This window comes from Hetaerina americana, unplaced genomic scaffold (assembly GCF_022747635.1).
Source record: "Hetaerina americana unplaced genomic scaffold, ioHetAmer1.1.p SCAF_4, whole genome shotgun sequence".
Taxonomy (NCBI): Eukaryota; Metazoa; Arthropoda; class Insecta; order Odonata; family Calopterygidae; genus Hetaerina; species Hetaerina americana.
The window spans coordinates 1,220,001-1,237,228 of record NW_027286985.1 but is presented as its reverse complement, the minus strand read 5'-3'; the positions used below and the strand labels follow the sequence as shown (position 1 = coordinate 1,237,228).

Genomic DNA, 17,228 nt, shown 5'->3' with positions numbered 1-17,228 from the left:
CAGAAAAGTCATCTATAGTATCATAATGAAGTATTGTGCATAACAAAAATCAAATCAATATTATTGGGATATTATTTATCAGGAAAGCAAAGCATACAGTTACAATTTAACGGCAACTTATTTGATCATCATGCTATTAGACAAATTGGCAATTAACCTGATCAAGCTCTTTACTGGCTTGGAAACTTAAACTGAACAAAATATCTTGTGCCAATGAGCTTCCATGAGTCTCTGGCTATGCTATTGACAGTGTCCCACTGTAGAAACACATTAAAACCAATAAATATTTTTAATATCACGTGAATAATTACATTTTATTGAACATTTACTCTGTAAATTCATAATAAAAATCATTAAGGTTAAAAAACCTTGACTTACTCTATGTTTACTATGCTTATTCTTCTTTTCTTTTTTCTTTTCACCTCTCACATCTTCTTCTGATTGACTAACCTTACTCATTTTGGGAGGAGCTGGTTCTTCCGACTCGGATTTTATCTCATCATCTTCCTATAACAACCAATACAAAGAAGTGAATTAATTCCAAACAAAACTTGAAGAAATGTGAGATTAATTTTTGTGAAACAATATGTAACATGGCCCATGTGTGATAAAATATATCATGTAAAACACATGAGAAATTTACTACAATAAAATTGCCATACAATTGAAAATTACCCTTCCAATTTAAAATATCTTGCTTTGATATTTTGGAGAAATATATTTGCTATTAATAAGACAAATTTTATGTTTTTGTCCAAAATAGTAATTGTCTTGAATAGTATTGATCATTCAACTGCTTGTATCCATGAAATAATGAGAGCACATTATTCTGAAGGCTCCTGTACTGTGCGATTGCTGTAACTCTCCAACCCTAGGACGGCAAATACTTCACCCACATCATTCAGAACACTTAACCAATACTTAATAGGAAACTACGAACAAATTGTGAGCATTATCACCGGTGGCGAAGAACACTTAATAAAGAAATAATGTGAGTTGATATTTAAACAAATTCAATCCAGATATCCCATGCATACCAGGTGTGGCTATAAAATAAGGAGAGACTGATGCTACTACAGAAGAACTGCACATGTGCTAAATAGGTACGACTGACAGCTATGTAGCGTGAAGCCTTTCCTTGCAATTTGCCATGCCACTGGTCAAACCTGAATTAAAAGGGATAAGATTTCAGACTGTTGAAGCTATGAAAGAAAAAGCAGCATGTGTCATGAAAGAGCTCACAAAATGAGACTTTTAGGACTGTTTTGAGCAACGGGAAATTTGCTGGTGCAAGGATAGAGTGTATTTTGAAGACAAAAATAATAATGAAATATGTATACATTTAAAATGAAAGTCTTACAGCATCAATCTTGTTATTTTATAGCCACACCAGTATGTGAGAAGCTGTACTTCAAATTTTACAGTACGAGGGCTTTTATTATTTCCACATCTTTTCCCAAAAAAAAAACTGATGGTATTTACATGATTTCTGTAACTATAGTCAGAGTATTACAGTATTTGTAGAATTACATTTGTAAAACATCAAAATAAACCATTAGTAAAATGTCTGCTGGGTTTCAATAATGCACACAATGTTTGTATAAAAGGTATCGATAACAATTTTTTCCTAATATTTGCGTGAAGTGCTGAATTCAGATTGTAAATTAAGTGTGTGCATGATCGCAGATCATATTGGCATTGATAAGATGACAGTGGACACTATTATCACTGAAAATTTGCTGAAGCAAAAGATCTGCTCTAAACTCATCCCAAAGGTCTTGACGAATGACCACAAGCAGAGTTGATTGTCTGCTGGCGCAGATCTTCTGCAACACATTGAAGAAGACCCTAACTTTTTGGACAGTGCTTGGACAACAACAGACTATTCCCTATTTCAGAAAGTGAAATCCTCCCTCAAAGGATGTTACCATGGGACCCTGAGTGCCGCCAAAGAAGCTCGCATGTGTACCCTTAAGGACCTTTTGGAATCCACCCACCAGGAACTCTTTGAGTTGTGGCAAAGCCACTGGCAAAGAAAGTGTCCACGCTCAAGGGATGTGCTTTGAAGAATTTTGAGGCATTGAGGCAAAATCTGAGATAAATTTATTTTTCTGAAACTTTTTCCGATACTTTTTATAGAAACCACATACGCTGTCACCACTTGAAAGTATTTTTGCTAAACTTTGACCTGAAAATGTCAGTCAAATTAAATTCACCCGATTGTAATATATGCATGCAATGAAACCCAGAAGCACGTAGCCTTCATAAAAATATACTTCCTCCAAAAGGCTCAATTTGACATAAATTTGTATTTTTCATCTTTTGTTACTGGTCTCCTGAAATACATTAATTTAAGGTTCTGCTGTATTTATCAGACAACAACAAATAAACAGAAAGTTTTAAATCAATCAATTTTCCAGAAATTTGGAATGTAGAAACCATGAGTGTCATTCAAACATAACCATAAAAACACAAATACTTACTATTTATGGCACAAGACTTAGCACATGCACCAATTCATACATTTATCATGGGAAGAGTAGAAATTATCAATTTTGTTGATGTAACTGAAGATGTATTTACCAAATGTACTTACTTTTGACCTCTTTCTGACACTTGAATCTCTCTGTTTTCTCCTTTTAGGACTTTCAGTGCAACTTTCATCAGATTTCTTCACTACTTCATCATTTACGTCATCATCTCTTTCAACATCACTCTTTTCTTTCTCCTCTTCATTTTCTTCAGCTAACCCAGTGAAATCTGAGTGTTCTTTTGATTTCTGGTAAAGTGCCTGATAAAAAATGCATTCATATTCAGTACTAGCTTGAAAGCCACCTTAAAAAAATCCAATACAAAATACTACATAGGGAAGATATCTAGCATTCCTCGTGCAGTTCAACAAAATAAATATACAGTGAAACCTGAATGCATATGCATGAATATTTTCTTAAGTATATGCTGTATTAAACCCTTTTAACATATTCCAAAGAAACTGCGGGAGATGCCGCAACAGTAACTTTTAACGGAGTCATCCGCTAATGTGCATTTCAATGCAACAATTTCAGAGCGTAAAAATCATTCGCCTTGACTGGGACTCGAACCAAGATCCCTCAATATCTGGTCGAGTGCTTTAGCCACTTAAGCTACCGAGGCGTCCTCTTAAACTCTGAAATTTTGGGGCTTTTAAAGGAACTAGATGTTATGACGAAATACCGTACATACAATGTCACATGCATTCGTAGTCATACATAACATAAACCCTTTTAACATAAACTTAGATTCTTTAAATTTTCACCCTAATACTCTGCTGATACTTTTCCAAGAAGTATCTCATAAGAAGATATCAAAATCCTTAAACATGAAATCTGCAGCATTAATAACAAAATGCCACCATGCCAATGAATGTCCATCCCCCTGAATTTCACATCAAATGCGAATTGAAAACTCACTTGTAGCTCTGGCAGTGAAGTGGCTTCCTTCCACGTTTTATCACTTCTTATTGCAGTTACGCGAGGGAAACGCACCGATATTCCATCTGCAGTGTGCACTTCATGGCGTGTAAATTCTGCTCCAACTATCTCCCAGACCGGAGACTCCTTTTAAGTTAATGAACAACATGAATTGGTAAAAAAATTTTGTTTTAAATTTGGTGCAAAAATGGAATATTACGTACAAAACTAAAACTAAAAGACAATTATATCAGGCTTCATGCAAATAAACAAAAACATAAGGATAAATGTCAGAAATTCTGCAAAAACAACTTGTATTTTGAGGTATGCAATAATTCTCATTTTATTCCAACTGGTTATTGCTTATTACTAAAGGCTTATATAAACTCGTATGTATTCTCCCTTTCAAGTTAGTTAAATAGTGCATATGTCCGTTCAGATGACATCCTTACAGCTTCAGCGATTCCTAGCACTTTCAGTCAGCAATTCTCCATGACCATTTTATGCACTTTTGCAATAATTTATTTATTTATTTAGTAAAAATTGTGCACATACAGCAGGATTGCCAATTTATAGTGACACGTATAACAGCAACATATAAGGACACAAACATACAAACATCAACAAGACTATAATTAGCAGTAATTAGAGATAAGTTTTCATAGAAATAACAAAAACAGTGAAAGAAAGGAACAAAACCGGGATGTGGGAGTGAAAGGAGAGATTGTGCTAGTTCTTTCGAGAGAGATGTGTCAGAGAAAGGTTTATAAATGTGTTGGCTGGGAGTGAGAGGGGGTCAATGCTTTTGGGAAGGGAATTCAGTAAAGCGGGGAGACGGAAGAAAAGGGAACGTTTGGTGAGGGACAATCTGGGAACGGGTTGGTGGAATAAAGAGTGATCGCGGGTAACTCGGGGGGGAACTCTGAAATTGATAAGGGAAATTAGTTCAGGACAGTCGTTAATGGAGTTAAGGGTGTTAAGCATGAGTTTTAAATCGGATTTTAGACGTAGAGTGGAGAGATTACAAATCGAGAGCGAGGAAAGAAGTGATTCAGTGGGCGAGTCCCGAAGATGGGGGACTCTGTACTTGACAATTTTACTGAAAAAATTTGTTATCATGTTAAGGGTATTAAGGTTAGATAGGGCAGACATGGACCATATAGGGGAGCAGTAGGTAATTAATGGTAAGATAATGGTTGAGAAATATGCAGTTAGAGATTGTATATCTTTTATTTCTGTGTAGCGGTAAAGTAGACCTAGAAGAGACATGGCTTTGCATTTAACTGCTTTGATATGACCTGAGAAATTTAGTTTGCGATCAGTTAATACACCAAGATCCTTGACAGAAGCAACAGAGTTTATGGGGTAGTGGTACATTTTGGCCGGCCACTATGCGGATAATCATGTAAGCTGTCCCTGCCAAACTAACCCACATTTCTTCACCAGTCATCAGTTGAATATGCAGGAGCAGAGTCCCCAGAGAGTATTCTGAAAGTCGGCATGAATCGCCTTTGCTTCCATACTTTTCTTTGCAAAATTTAATCACCACTCGAATCTCAATTTTGTCCATCTTCTCACAAATCACTAGATGGGAACAACAACAGAGCAGTGCCCACACCACAGATGATCTTCCCAGATTACTTACATGCTACGTGATTACTCATACTCATTACCAAACGGGAAACTCATCGCTTCAATGCTGACATCTGGTGGTGACTCCAAGAACCTTTCAAACTACCCTGGTAATCGCACTTAAATGCCAATAATAAATTAATGTTATCATTATAAATCATTGTGTTTACATATTCATGTGGATTTGTGAATTAAGCTATGAAAAAGGATTCTCGATACCATTCCTCTACTTCTGAAAATATTTATATAATTCTTACCAGAAAATATAATACTCTATTTCCCTTAACTGTTTCCGCCATGTTGGAACTATCCCTATGAAGTGGTAGGAAAATTCAGAAAAAGGGAGAGAAATGATGAAAGACCATCATGGGGAGGGAAACAAGCAAGTAAAAGAAAAAGAAACACTGAATTACTATTTCCTCCTCAAGGTCTTGCAGCTGAAAACTGAAATAAATAAAAGTAACTCTTTGCATTTGCTCATTAAGGAGCTCAATTCCTTGACTTCTTCATGGGCATTTAACCTGCTGATGTATACTGCAGGATGAATATGAAATGCAGACTGGTAACATCAATAACTTTGAAATAAACTGAATATTAGCTAATAAATGAAAAAGAAACACTTTGTTCCAATCCACCACTTTATTACAGGTACGACTAGTTTCGACGCTACGGCGTCATCCTCGGGTACAAAGTTTAAAGTCACAATCATTGTATATATACCCTCTTCTGGAAAGGGTGGGGGAGTTGTGGGAAGAGGGGGCGGGGAGGGGAGTACGGGGGTAGGTACGAAAGAATGTGGGAGAGGGTAGGAAACACCAGGAAAAGCGTTAGTGAGTGGGGGGGATTGGAAGGTGGGTTAAGAAAGGGGTGGATAAGAGTAATAAAGTGGTGGATTGGAACAAAGTGTTTCTTTTTCATTTATTAAAATGAACTTCCACAAAGTTGAGGCTGAAACTATTGAACTAATGAACTGAATATTAGCTCTTCATTATTTATATGTATGCATTAAAGATTTGACTATAATTTACTTCATGATTTTTGATAATAATAGATCATAAAAATAAATATGGGGCTTTCCCATTCATTTTTTTAAATTTGTAAATTAATGATCTATTTGCCATTTCTGATTATTATTATTATTGGTACTCTACTGGTAGTTTTTGGAAAGATACAGACTACACAACAACATATTTTACTGCCTCTGATAAAAACACACAACCTGGTATCCAACACGATGAGAAAGCCCTCTCAGACCTTAGTCACTCAAGTTATATTCAATGTGAGGTTAATAGGAGCTACCATGAAACATTCATTTCGTATGTACTCCAGTTATCAACCTGAAGGTTGGTTTGATAAGCAGGGGTAAAGTTCACCCAATTTGAAGCCCAAAGGTGTGCGAAATTGATACATCATGTTGGGCCAGCCAATTCCTCTCCCTGCCCCATGCATGGCACAGGGAAAACCTTGGCCCTCTACTCAGTAAGCCTGTGCTCTAATCATTGGCCTAACATGTCACTGAATTAGATATAAATACATATATGGCTATATTCTTGAAAAACCATACATACACAATATATTTGATGTTTTCAGGCTTAACTTTGTGGGAATCCATTATCACTGAAGTAAAAAACGATGTATCTTTCCACAAAATTTTTTATTCAGTATGACCAGTTTCAATGCATCGGCATCCATTGATGCAATGCATTGAAACTAGTTGTACCTAATAAAAAATTTGGTGGAAAGATACATTTTTTTTTACTTCAGTAGTATGCCAGAGGATTTCCATAAGAAAATATGTAGGAAACTATCTTGAAAACTGATATTAAGCATATATCAATTAAATATTACAAAATATGACTTGGAAATTAATAACAAGACATTTCTATAAGCCATAAGGGTTAGCTGCCAGTTGGGTTATCCAGGATGGATACGTGCCTACCTGCCTAAAATTAAGGGTTTGAGTAGGCCTCGTGAACGGGTGATATGTTATACTCTGGAGGTTGGGCCCCAGGCAAATTAAATGATTAGCCAGTAGTTCCTAACTGTTCTTCCTAGGTGCAATTGCCCTGACTCAGATCACCAGGGTAAAAACAAAAATTGTTTGTGAAAGTGAGACAACTTAACCAAGGATTGCAGATGAGTAAATCATTTTCAAATTTTTTCAAACACATTTTCCGAACACACCTTGGGGTCCTTCGCTACAAAATCTGGCACCATTGTTTTTGTACAAATCAACCAGTCAGGTACACGTGTCTGGTCTTTACTTATCTTGATCATTTGAAGTTCAGTCTGAAAATAAAGAGAGATTAGTGTTAGTTACATGCTACGATCAAATGAGATGGTAGTATATTTAAACAGATGACCTAAGCACATTTTAATATCTGTAATTTATAATTTCCCTTTAATGGTGTGCATAAAACATTTAACTAAACACCAGTTCACCAATATTATTCTTGAGTGAATTAGATTTTCTGTTGAACTTGGCTCAAAAATATCAATGCATTATTTTTCTATGAAGAGCCAGAAATATTTAGAGTGAACCTTATATTGTCAGGCCTCATTTAGTTCGACTTAATATGCTATAGCATAATTGGATCATTCAAATAAAACTTAATTCTTTTCCAATGATGACTCGCAGACTAAATTATGTTGACATGAACTTTGAATTCACTTTTCATGCCAAGCATCTACAAGAATGTAGACACTCGTTTCTGTTAAAATTTGTTCTTCTTTTGTTAGTATTTGCTCCAGATGTTAGATCCAATGGTAGCCTTTGAACACAAATCTGTTGCATCCAACAAGGCTATTTTATCAAGGCTTTAGTTATTTTGACATGTATTTGATGCATATAACAACATTCTACACCCATTAGCTAACAATTTCCCTTAAAAAAATTTGGGGACTCAGCATTTTGCAGAGTAATATGGGCATTCTAAAACGTAAATGATAATATGTATATCTTGAGAGAATTGATTTCCCTTCACGGTAATTCTCACATCAAGAGAAGAACACTGTTCATTCTTTTAAAAAGATATGGCAAATGCTCAATTTCAGAATGCAGAAGAGGTAAAAAATATTGTCTTAAAATATGATACGTGGGCATCATTGAATTCTAGCGGGATATGATGATAAAAACAAAAAATAAAGTAATTATATAAGTATCTTTATAGGCCTTCCTTAATCATGTCTTAACACATTTAAAAATACAAGTGTTTTCAATGATATTATAAAATTGATTCAGGTCCCGCACAAACACTGACAGTTATACTACGAAGAGAAATATTTACATAAATAGTGCGTGCTCATTACGGAATGCATGGGCCACCCTCACCTGGAGCCTTTCTAAAGTCTTATCATCATGCCCCCCATGCACTTTCGTCACTGTACAAAACTTCCTCCTCCTTGGATCCCAGCAGCCCATTAAAAATATGGACATCATGCCACCTAAAGAAGTAATTCAAATCAACATTAGATATTACAGTCAAGAATCACATTCAAATTATAACTCATAACCTGCGAGTGTTCCTTGGATTCTTAAATAATTCCACAGCTAATTTACAACAATAATTTAAAGGATAAAAATCTATGAATCTCTTGAGATCAGTACTTCTGAATATCAACTGTGTAATAAGTGAAAAAGAAAACTTTGCTCCAATCCACCACTTTATTTCAGGTACGACTAGTTTCGACGCTACGGCATCATCCTCGGGTACCGTAGTGTCGAAACTAGTCGTACCTGAAATAAAGTGGTGGATTGGAACAAAGTTTTCTTTTTCATTTATTAAAATGAACTTCCATAAAGTTGAGGCTGAAACTATTGAGATCAACTGTGTAATTAAAATATGAGCTATATTTCATTTCTCATGATCATTTCATTATCAACATTTCAATAATAGCTCTTTAACTAGAGCATGCAAGGGGAAATTATTTCAAGAGGCCTTGATGAGGTTTAGAGTGCCCTCTGAAATGTCCGTGTATCAAGCCAACAAACATTCTGAGTTTTCATTAGATAAAGGTGAGGTTTATAAAAAAAAACTGCACTAATTCCACTTAGCAAGTTTAAGTGAATCCATTAAATCAATAAGATTTGTGAATGTTCAAGCTGAGCACATAACAAAATCAGTGTGAGAGGTATGACAAGAGAATCAATGCAAATAAATCAAAGGAATTAAAGTTGGGAGGGAATAAACTAATGCAAGAAGAGAAGTTCAACTCTCTTGGAAGTAATTTGGATGAACATGGTCGTATTATTAGGTCCATAAGAAGAGAATTTGTGATATATAACCTTTTACCAGGAGGAGGGAGTTGAAAACAGTGACATCTGTGAAGAAGTTTCAGTGAAAACTGATGTGGAGCATAATATTGTTGGGGTAAGTGGCACGGAGGCAAGTGGATAAGGATAAATTGCAGACTTTTAGGATGTGTGTACGAAGAGGAATGGAAAAAAGAAATTGGACAGAGATAAAAATATATGGAGTGGAAGGGCAAGAGAGAATGTTACTGAGATAAATTTGAAGAGAACAGGAAAAGTGGTCACAGTAGTAATGAGAGGTAATGGAATGTTAAAAATTGTAAAAGGAGGGGAGAATTCTGCATGAGAAAATTAAGGGAGAAAAAGAATAGGCATTTTGGATGAAATGATGGTCGGCACTAAGTATCCAGAAATTAAAAATTATTTTTTTTAATATGGTGTTTTAAGGAATTTCAGTGCCTTGTTAGGTTAGACTTCAAAGTGTGACAATGCTTAGTCCAAGGTGCCATCAACATCCTACCTTAATGAGAAGACTATTACTGATTAAATAGGTTTCATAATTTTCAAATATAATAGTTTCTATGAAAAGATGCACAATTCAAGAATGTCTACTTCGTAACAGAGTAATATGCCATAACATAATTGGTACTGAACACAATAGGAATCGCCATTAGATCATATTCTCTTTGTAAAAGTTGTTTACACTGGTTTAGCACAAAACCTAGTCATCCCGTAACGTTGCTCAATCGTCGATTTCATTTGTTTTGTGACATGGTCAGTGCCTATAGGTTTACAATAACTGACATCTTGCCAATTCCACAGGATGGAGAGCACTGAGATCAGTTGTGCCGCAAAGCTTGGCGTCTCCCCCACCTACTGAAGTGGTTTGATCCTACTGCGACTAATAGGAAAGGCGAGGTCAATTCAATCGCATTACTTTCGGAATGCACACTGTCATTGGCATAGAATACAATAGGAATTGCCATTAGATCATATTCTCTTGGCAAGAGTTGTTTACACTGGTTCATCATAATCATTGTGTGGAAGATAACTTATAAGCCCTCATCCCTTCTCCAATTGTGCACTCTCTGAGCCTTGCTTTATGACAGTAATGTCTTTCTCTGAGAACTCTTAACTTTTGGTGCCCTCTTTTAATCTAATAAACTTACGACTGACCTTTAGCTCCTGATCCAAACCAAGCACCCAAAACTACAAGATCTGCTGAGTCAGCCATGGCTCCATCCTTCAGATAATCCTTCTTGACCTTCAACCAATGTCTTTTTCCTGGCTCATACGTGCTCTAAAGGATAATATGGAATTGCATTAAAAATCAACAATTTTTCAGGGAGGAGCGCTGCTCTTGCCAATTTAAATAAAATGATTTAATATGATGCCTTATCAAATGCATTTATTCAATACTTACCCTCGGGAAAATTAATATATTTTTTGATGGAAAACTTTCTCTTTTACCAACTTTTACTTTACTTTTACAAAAAAATTAGTAAAGAATGCCATTGATTAATTTTTATGCAAAATCTTACAAAAGAGAAATTTACAATGAAAAATGTCAATAGCCTTCAATTAATGGGTGTTTTTAATTATTTGTAAGAAATAGTACAAATTAAATAAATCAACATCACGATTATTACCAATAGAGCATAAATGAGACATAAACCATAAACACATAAGTCAGAAGGTTGTTTTGGTAGGCGATGGTAGAGTTCACCCAGTACTAAGCCCGATGGCATGTGAAATCCACACATCAGGGTAGGGGGGCCAGTTCCTTTCCCTGTGCCGGTTATGGTTTCCCAGGAAGACCTGGTACCGGAAAAATCACATAGCTTGGGTGGAGCTGCAGGTGCCCAGAGTGCCTTGCCCGGGAATCGAACCCGGGGCCCTCCAGTCAGTAGTCCAACGCTCTACCCCCTGGACTACTGCACTCCCCAAATAAGACACATGATTTTAATATTTATCATTTCCATAAAATCTCCACATAGAGCAGCTGCTTAGGTTGTGGTTCTATTTGAAATATAAGAATGCATAGCTGCAAGTAGTCGGAGGCAAACTGTCACACCATTTTATAAAATACTAAAGTATCAGCTACAGTTCTCCAGCAGAGAGGAGGTCAATTTAAGTAATCATGGAGATAGGCTTAGTTCACTTCAGTTCTGTGAATACCAAATTTATAGTTTGGAGACCTAGAGAACTCATTCTGTACCCATTTAGTGCTAATAACATCAAATTGACTATTGCCTTTCACATTTCAATTTTCGGTGATAAATGACAAATGACATAATAAATAATAAATGACATAATTCTATGTAATTACATGGGCACAAACCTTAAGATTTTTTAAAACGAGGCCTTCTAATCCTTGTTTCAGCACTTTTGATATCATGGCTTCCAAATCTTTGGGTTGCTGCAAATAAAAAAGAATTGTCTTAATAAATGAAACAGAACTGTGGAAACCCTTTAATTATGAGTAAGTAGCTTACATATACTTCCTTCATCTCAGAAAACATCACATGATTCTGTATTTCTCTCATGTTTTGGATCAAAAATTTTCTTCTTTCCACAATAGGCCTGTATAAAAAAACAAAAAATACATACATATAATAACATAATATATAGTAATATACATACATAGTAGCAACAGCAAATGCTCCCTGAAAAACAATGGAAAAATTTATCTAATAACTGAACATTTGTATGTATTAATTACCAGGCTCTTTAAATTGCTTTGAGAGAAGTTTGAGGCCGATACTTTGTGGAAATCCATTGGTAACACTCACATAAAAAAGAATCAAAGAAGATTTCTAGTGGAAACGCAAAGTCTTTGATTCTTTCTTCATGTTTTAAATTGTATCTGAACATACAATTACCTGACAATAAAATCTTGATTACTTTAGAGGGCTCAGTGCTCCTTACTAACTGAAAAGTTGTACATTCAAGTCCAACTTTGTACTTGGGGGTTGCAATTTTACATTCACTTCATGCAAGAAAAAAACATTTAAGGCCCTAATTTTCAAAGCAAAAAATATTATGGACCCTATCATTCCAATAAAAAAAACCAGGAACAACAAGATGGAGGAGCAGAATGAGGATTGTGAGGAATGCCAGACCATAAGCCTGATTTTATATGCTGCCAGAATCATGACGAGAATATTGAACAGAAGAGTGGAAAAGGTAAAATGAGAAAACATAGCTGAAAAATAATGTGTACTCAGGACGGACATGGATACAAGGAGTGTATATGCGGATGGATTCTACTGGAGTGGTAAAGGTTACTGGAGTGGTAAGGGCTATTGAGAGAGATATGAGGAAAAAGGCAAAGGATCATGACTTTGTTTTGCAGATTTGATGAAGGAAATTGATTTTGTTAAGTAGGATATACAACCACAAACACAGTAATCAACCCAAAGGTCGGTTTAGTAGGCGATGGTAGAGTTCACCCAGTACTAAGCCCGAGGGTGTGTGAAATTCACCCATCAGGGTAGGGGGGCCAGTTCCTTTTCCCGTGCTGGTTATGGTTCCCCATGAAGATCTGGTAACCAAAAAATCACATAGCTTGGGTGGAGCTGCAGGTGCCCAGAGAGGCTTGCCTGGGAATCGAACGCGGGCCCTCCAGTAGTCAGTAGTCCAACGCTCTACCCCCTGCACTACCGTGACCCACAAGTAGGATATGCTCATGTGTAATAAAGGAGTGATGGAGTGGATTGCAAGGAAATAAATGACCAAACTAAAAGCTTATAGAAGAATCACATAGATGAGATTAAGGTGCAAAAGAAGAGACTTGCTTAGTCTGGGTAAAGGTGTGAGGCAGGGTGGCATCCATCCCTCACCCGGTTTCTTTATGTAGAAGAAATGGCAATGAAGTGTTATAATAATAATACATTTATTTGTCAGGAGATTTGTTGCATATTCATACATACACAAATATAGGACACGTCCAATATAATTTTCACAATTTCACAATTTTAGAAGAGATACAATATATATATATATATATATATATATATATATATATATATATATATATATATATATATATATATATATATATATATATATACCAATACACTAGTATAATTACATATCAATTGTTCAAGCCGGGATTGACGCATAGCGACAATTCAAGGTATTCATTTACAGAATAGAACATATTATTTTTTAAAAGGTTTAGCAGCTTTTTCTTGAAAACAGGTACTTTTGTTTCATATTTGATTTCATGGGGAAGTTTATTGAATAACCTTAAGGCCATTGCTTTGGGCCCATGGGCAGTATTGTGTGTCCTGACAAATGGTTGGTGCAGGTCATTGCAGGTCCTTGTGTAGTGACTATGGTAATTGTGGTTGGACTTGTAATGGGAAATATTACCCTTTGCATGTAAGATGACATTAAATATACATATGCAAGGTATTGGTAATAAACTAAGTCTTTTGAAGAGAGGTTTACATGGTGCATTGCAAGGAGCATTGCTCATAATACATATAATCCTCTTTTGGATTTTGAAGATTATGCTCACATGGGGAGAGGAGCCCCAGAAGAGGATACTGAAAGTAACACGAGAATAAAATTCACCATAGTAAATGGATAGAAGGACCTCTAAATTTACAGAATACCTAATATTTCTAATAAGGAAGCATAGGGAGCTTAACTTGCAGCGTAATTTGAAAATATGTTCCTCCCAAGACATGTTTTTCTGCAGGATTACTCCCAGGAATTGAGTACTGGAATTTTGGGGAATGCTCACACCATCTACATCTACTGAGATTGCAGATGAAACTTTCTTTTTATTAGTAAAATAAATCAGGCTGGACTTATTTATATTGGGTTTTAGAAAGTTATGAAGACACCATTAATTGAAAATCTGAGCTACTTCGGCTGCTCTTTCTGTCAAGCTGTCTACTGAGGAGGCTGACACAATGATATTTGTATCATCAGCATACAGTATTGGGTCTATCCCCTTAATGAACTTAAGATTGTCTGGGAGATCATTGATATAGATTAAAAATAAAATAGGACCAAGTACAGAACCCTGGGGAACACCCAGTGTTACTTCTCTACCAGGGGAAACAAATTTGGAGCCATTTCTTGAGAGCTCGACATACTGATGCCGTTCACTTAGATAAGATTCAATCCATTTGTAGGGCGTGCCTCTTATACCATAGCATTTCAGTTTATACAGGAGTAACTGATGATTGACGAAGTCAAAAGCTTTACTGAAATCGAAAAAATTGTTGGCAGAAGGCAAAGGGTGTAAACAATGGAGGCAGGAGTATCACAAACATGAGCAGGGTAAAAAAGAAACTTTACACTTCCACAATAAATTTTTAGAAATAAATTTTACTGTGGAAGTGTAAAGTTTCTATTCTACCCTCATTATGAAGGAATTCCACAAAGTCAAACCTGAAACTGTTATCTGTTATGTTTAACAAACATGAGGTTTGCAGATGAAATGATTCTGATGGCAGAGAGTGAAATGGATGTGAATGAAATGCTAGATCATGTTGGAATTGAAGGAAGGAGAATATTGTTTCAGAGTGAACACAAAGAAAACCAGAGCTATGGAAAGAGAGAGAGCCAGGAAACTTGAATGTATTATATACAGGAAGTGGTGAAGTGAAATAAAAGTAAGAATAGCAACAGCCAAAGTGGCACACAAGAAGAGAAGCAGATTATTGAGTAGTAGAATGAACTTGGAACTGAGGAAGGGGTCAGTGAAATGCTGTGTGTGGAGAATTATGCTATATGGATCTGATTTTGAAGAAAGGAGATAGAAAAAGAATAGAAGCCTCTGAAATCTGAATTTGAAGAAATATGTAGAAAATCATGAGGTTGGATAGGGTAAGGATAAGGAGGTGTTGAGGAGAATTGGAGAAGAGAGAAGCTTGATTAATGCCATAATAAAGAGAAGTACTGGCTTGGACATGTACTGAGAAGGAACTACTTGGTGAGGGATTGTCTTAGAAGCAATGATTTAAGTATTTGTGAGGAAGGGAAGGAGGAGACTTAAATTTATGGACCTTGCAAAGAAGGGGAATTTCTATTTGTATATGAACAGCAGTGCACAGGATAGGGCAAAGCAGTCATGAATTATCTAGCAGAAGACTAACTACTGGGGAGAGTCAAATGAAAACATTGAAAAATATAAATTTTTAACCTTGTAATTTCTTGACTACAAAAGATTCTCAGTTATATTATTTTCATATGCGTTCTCCATGGTGTGCAATAGAAATATTCCATCACATTGAAATTTCATGATGAATCTAGAAGTACCATGGATTTAACTACTACTTAGGCCAGTGGTGTCAATACTTGATGTTCCGGACCTGATCAATGGGAGTCTCTTAGAGAAGTAATGCTGTTTAGAAACTGCCCAGTTCACATGAAAATTTACTGGAATGAAAGCGATGAAACTTTCATTCTTCGACAAATTTCAATGTTTTTCCCCTTAACTGTTTAACAAACAAATGAGAGTGCGCTGTTCCTCTGTGGCGCATGATGAAAATGCAACTGCCATGTTTACACCATTGTTGCAGCATATCGTTGCTTTCTGGCATCATGCTGCTAACTGCGGGATGCTCATCAAACCAAGGCTATCACTATTGCCAACTAACAGTACAGGGTGAGAGCATTTTAAAATATTAGTGCCCTTTCAAGAATTTCACTTGATTCCCCTTCATATTATGAACGACGACATTTTTTTAATATGACATAAAAATACCAGACTTAATTTCCCTCTGCTGGTTATGGTTTCTCCGGAAGATCTGGTAACTGAAAAACCACATAGTTTGGGTGGAGCTGAGGGTGCTCAGAGAGGCTTGCCCGTGAATTGAGGAATGAGAGGTTTTCTCCAGTCAGCCATCCAACGCTGTATCCCTGGGCTACCTCAACCCATTTACAAAACAATATCTAACTGGAAATTTTGGACAAGAAACTTTGGTCATGCAACAATATCATTGGTAATCTGCCAATTAAAGATAGATTTTGGATAGTTCTTAAACCCTATTATGTATTATTTTTTACATGAACTTCCTCATAATAATGAAATTAAGAGTACAAAGTAACTTTCCACTGTCCTTTATTAGCGTACAACCGGTTTCAACGCTCAAGCATCATCATCAGGGGTTGAGCCAGGAACAATTGAACTTCCTCATGTTTGCCTTATGTTATTTCCTTGTCAAGTTCTTCATACTTCCTATCTGCCTTCATGTGATGTGAAAAAACCTTTTCCTCCTCATTTGCCCTTCACACAAATTTTCCCTCACACCTATTATGACTTTCAAAACCCCAGTGCCTCTCAATATTTTCTGCTATCTTTGAATTTCACCCAGCAACTTGCTTTCTTCTCTCACCATATTTAAAATATCACCATTAACCTTCCTCTAGTATACAACCTACTCATCATACAACAGACTGAGGTATGATAAAAACAATCAAAAATTTCACTGCAGTCAGTAAACTAATCATATTTAATAATTTTTAAATGTATTATTTTTAAGTGCACAAATCCAATAAGTGGAGTACAGTAGTCCAGGGGGTAGAGCATTGGACTACTGACCAGAGGGTCCCGGGTTCGATTCCCGGGCAAGTCCCTGGGCACCTGCAGTTCCACCCAAGCTATGTGATTTTTCGGGTTCCAGATCTTCCTGGGAAACCATGACCGGCACAGGGAAAGGAACTAGCCCCCCTACCCTGATGTGTGAATTTCACACGCCGTTGGGCTTAGTACTGGGTGAACTCTACCAATACCTACCAAACCAACCTTTGGGTTGATTACTGTGTTTATGGTTTTTTATAAATCCAATAAATTCATCAAGAACTCAAGGTTGAGAGCATATTAAATCAAATTCCAATAACCATGTATATTTCCGGATGAATTGGATCAATGG

General features: G+C 36.2%; 1 protein-coding gene across 3 annotated transcripts in view; it reads right to left on the bottom strand.

Moving 5' to 3' along the window:
* Nucleotides 1–17,228, bottom strand: part of DNAlig3 (DNA ligase 3) — a 202,975-nt gene that overhangs the window by 22,110 nt on the left and 163,637 nt on the right. For all 3 annotated transcript variants that reach the window (XM_071589614.1, XM_071589613.1, XM_071589615.1), the window contains 8 exons: nt 11,829–11,916; nt 11,675–11,752; nt 10,510–10,633; nt 8,413–8,525; nt 7,266–7,370; nt 3,450–3,596; nt 2,597–2,791; nt 379–507 (listed from right to left, as the gene is read on the bottom strand). In XM_071589614.1, coding sequence (XP_071445715.1) covers nt 379–507; nt 2,597–2,791; nt 3,450–3,596; nt 7,266–7,370; nt 8,413–8,525; nt 10,510–10,633; nt 11,675–11,752; nt 11,829–11,916 — 979 coding nt within the window. The remainder of the gene's footprint in view (nt 1–378; nt 508–2,596; nt 2,792–3,449; nt 3,597–7,265; nt 7,371–8,412; nt 8,526–10,509; nt 10,634–11,674; nt 11,753–11,828; nt 11,917–17,228) is intronic.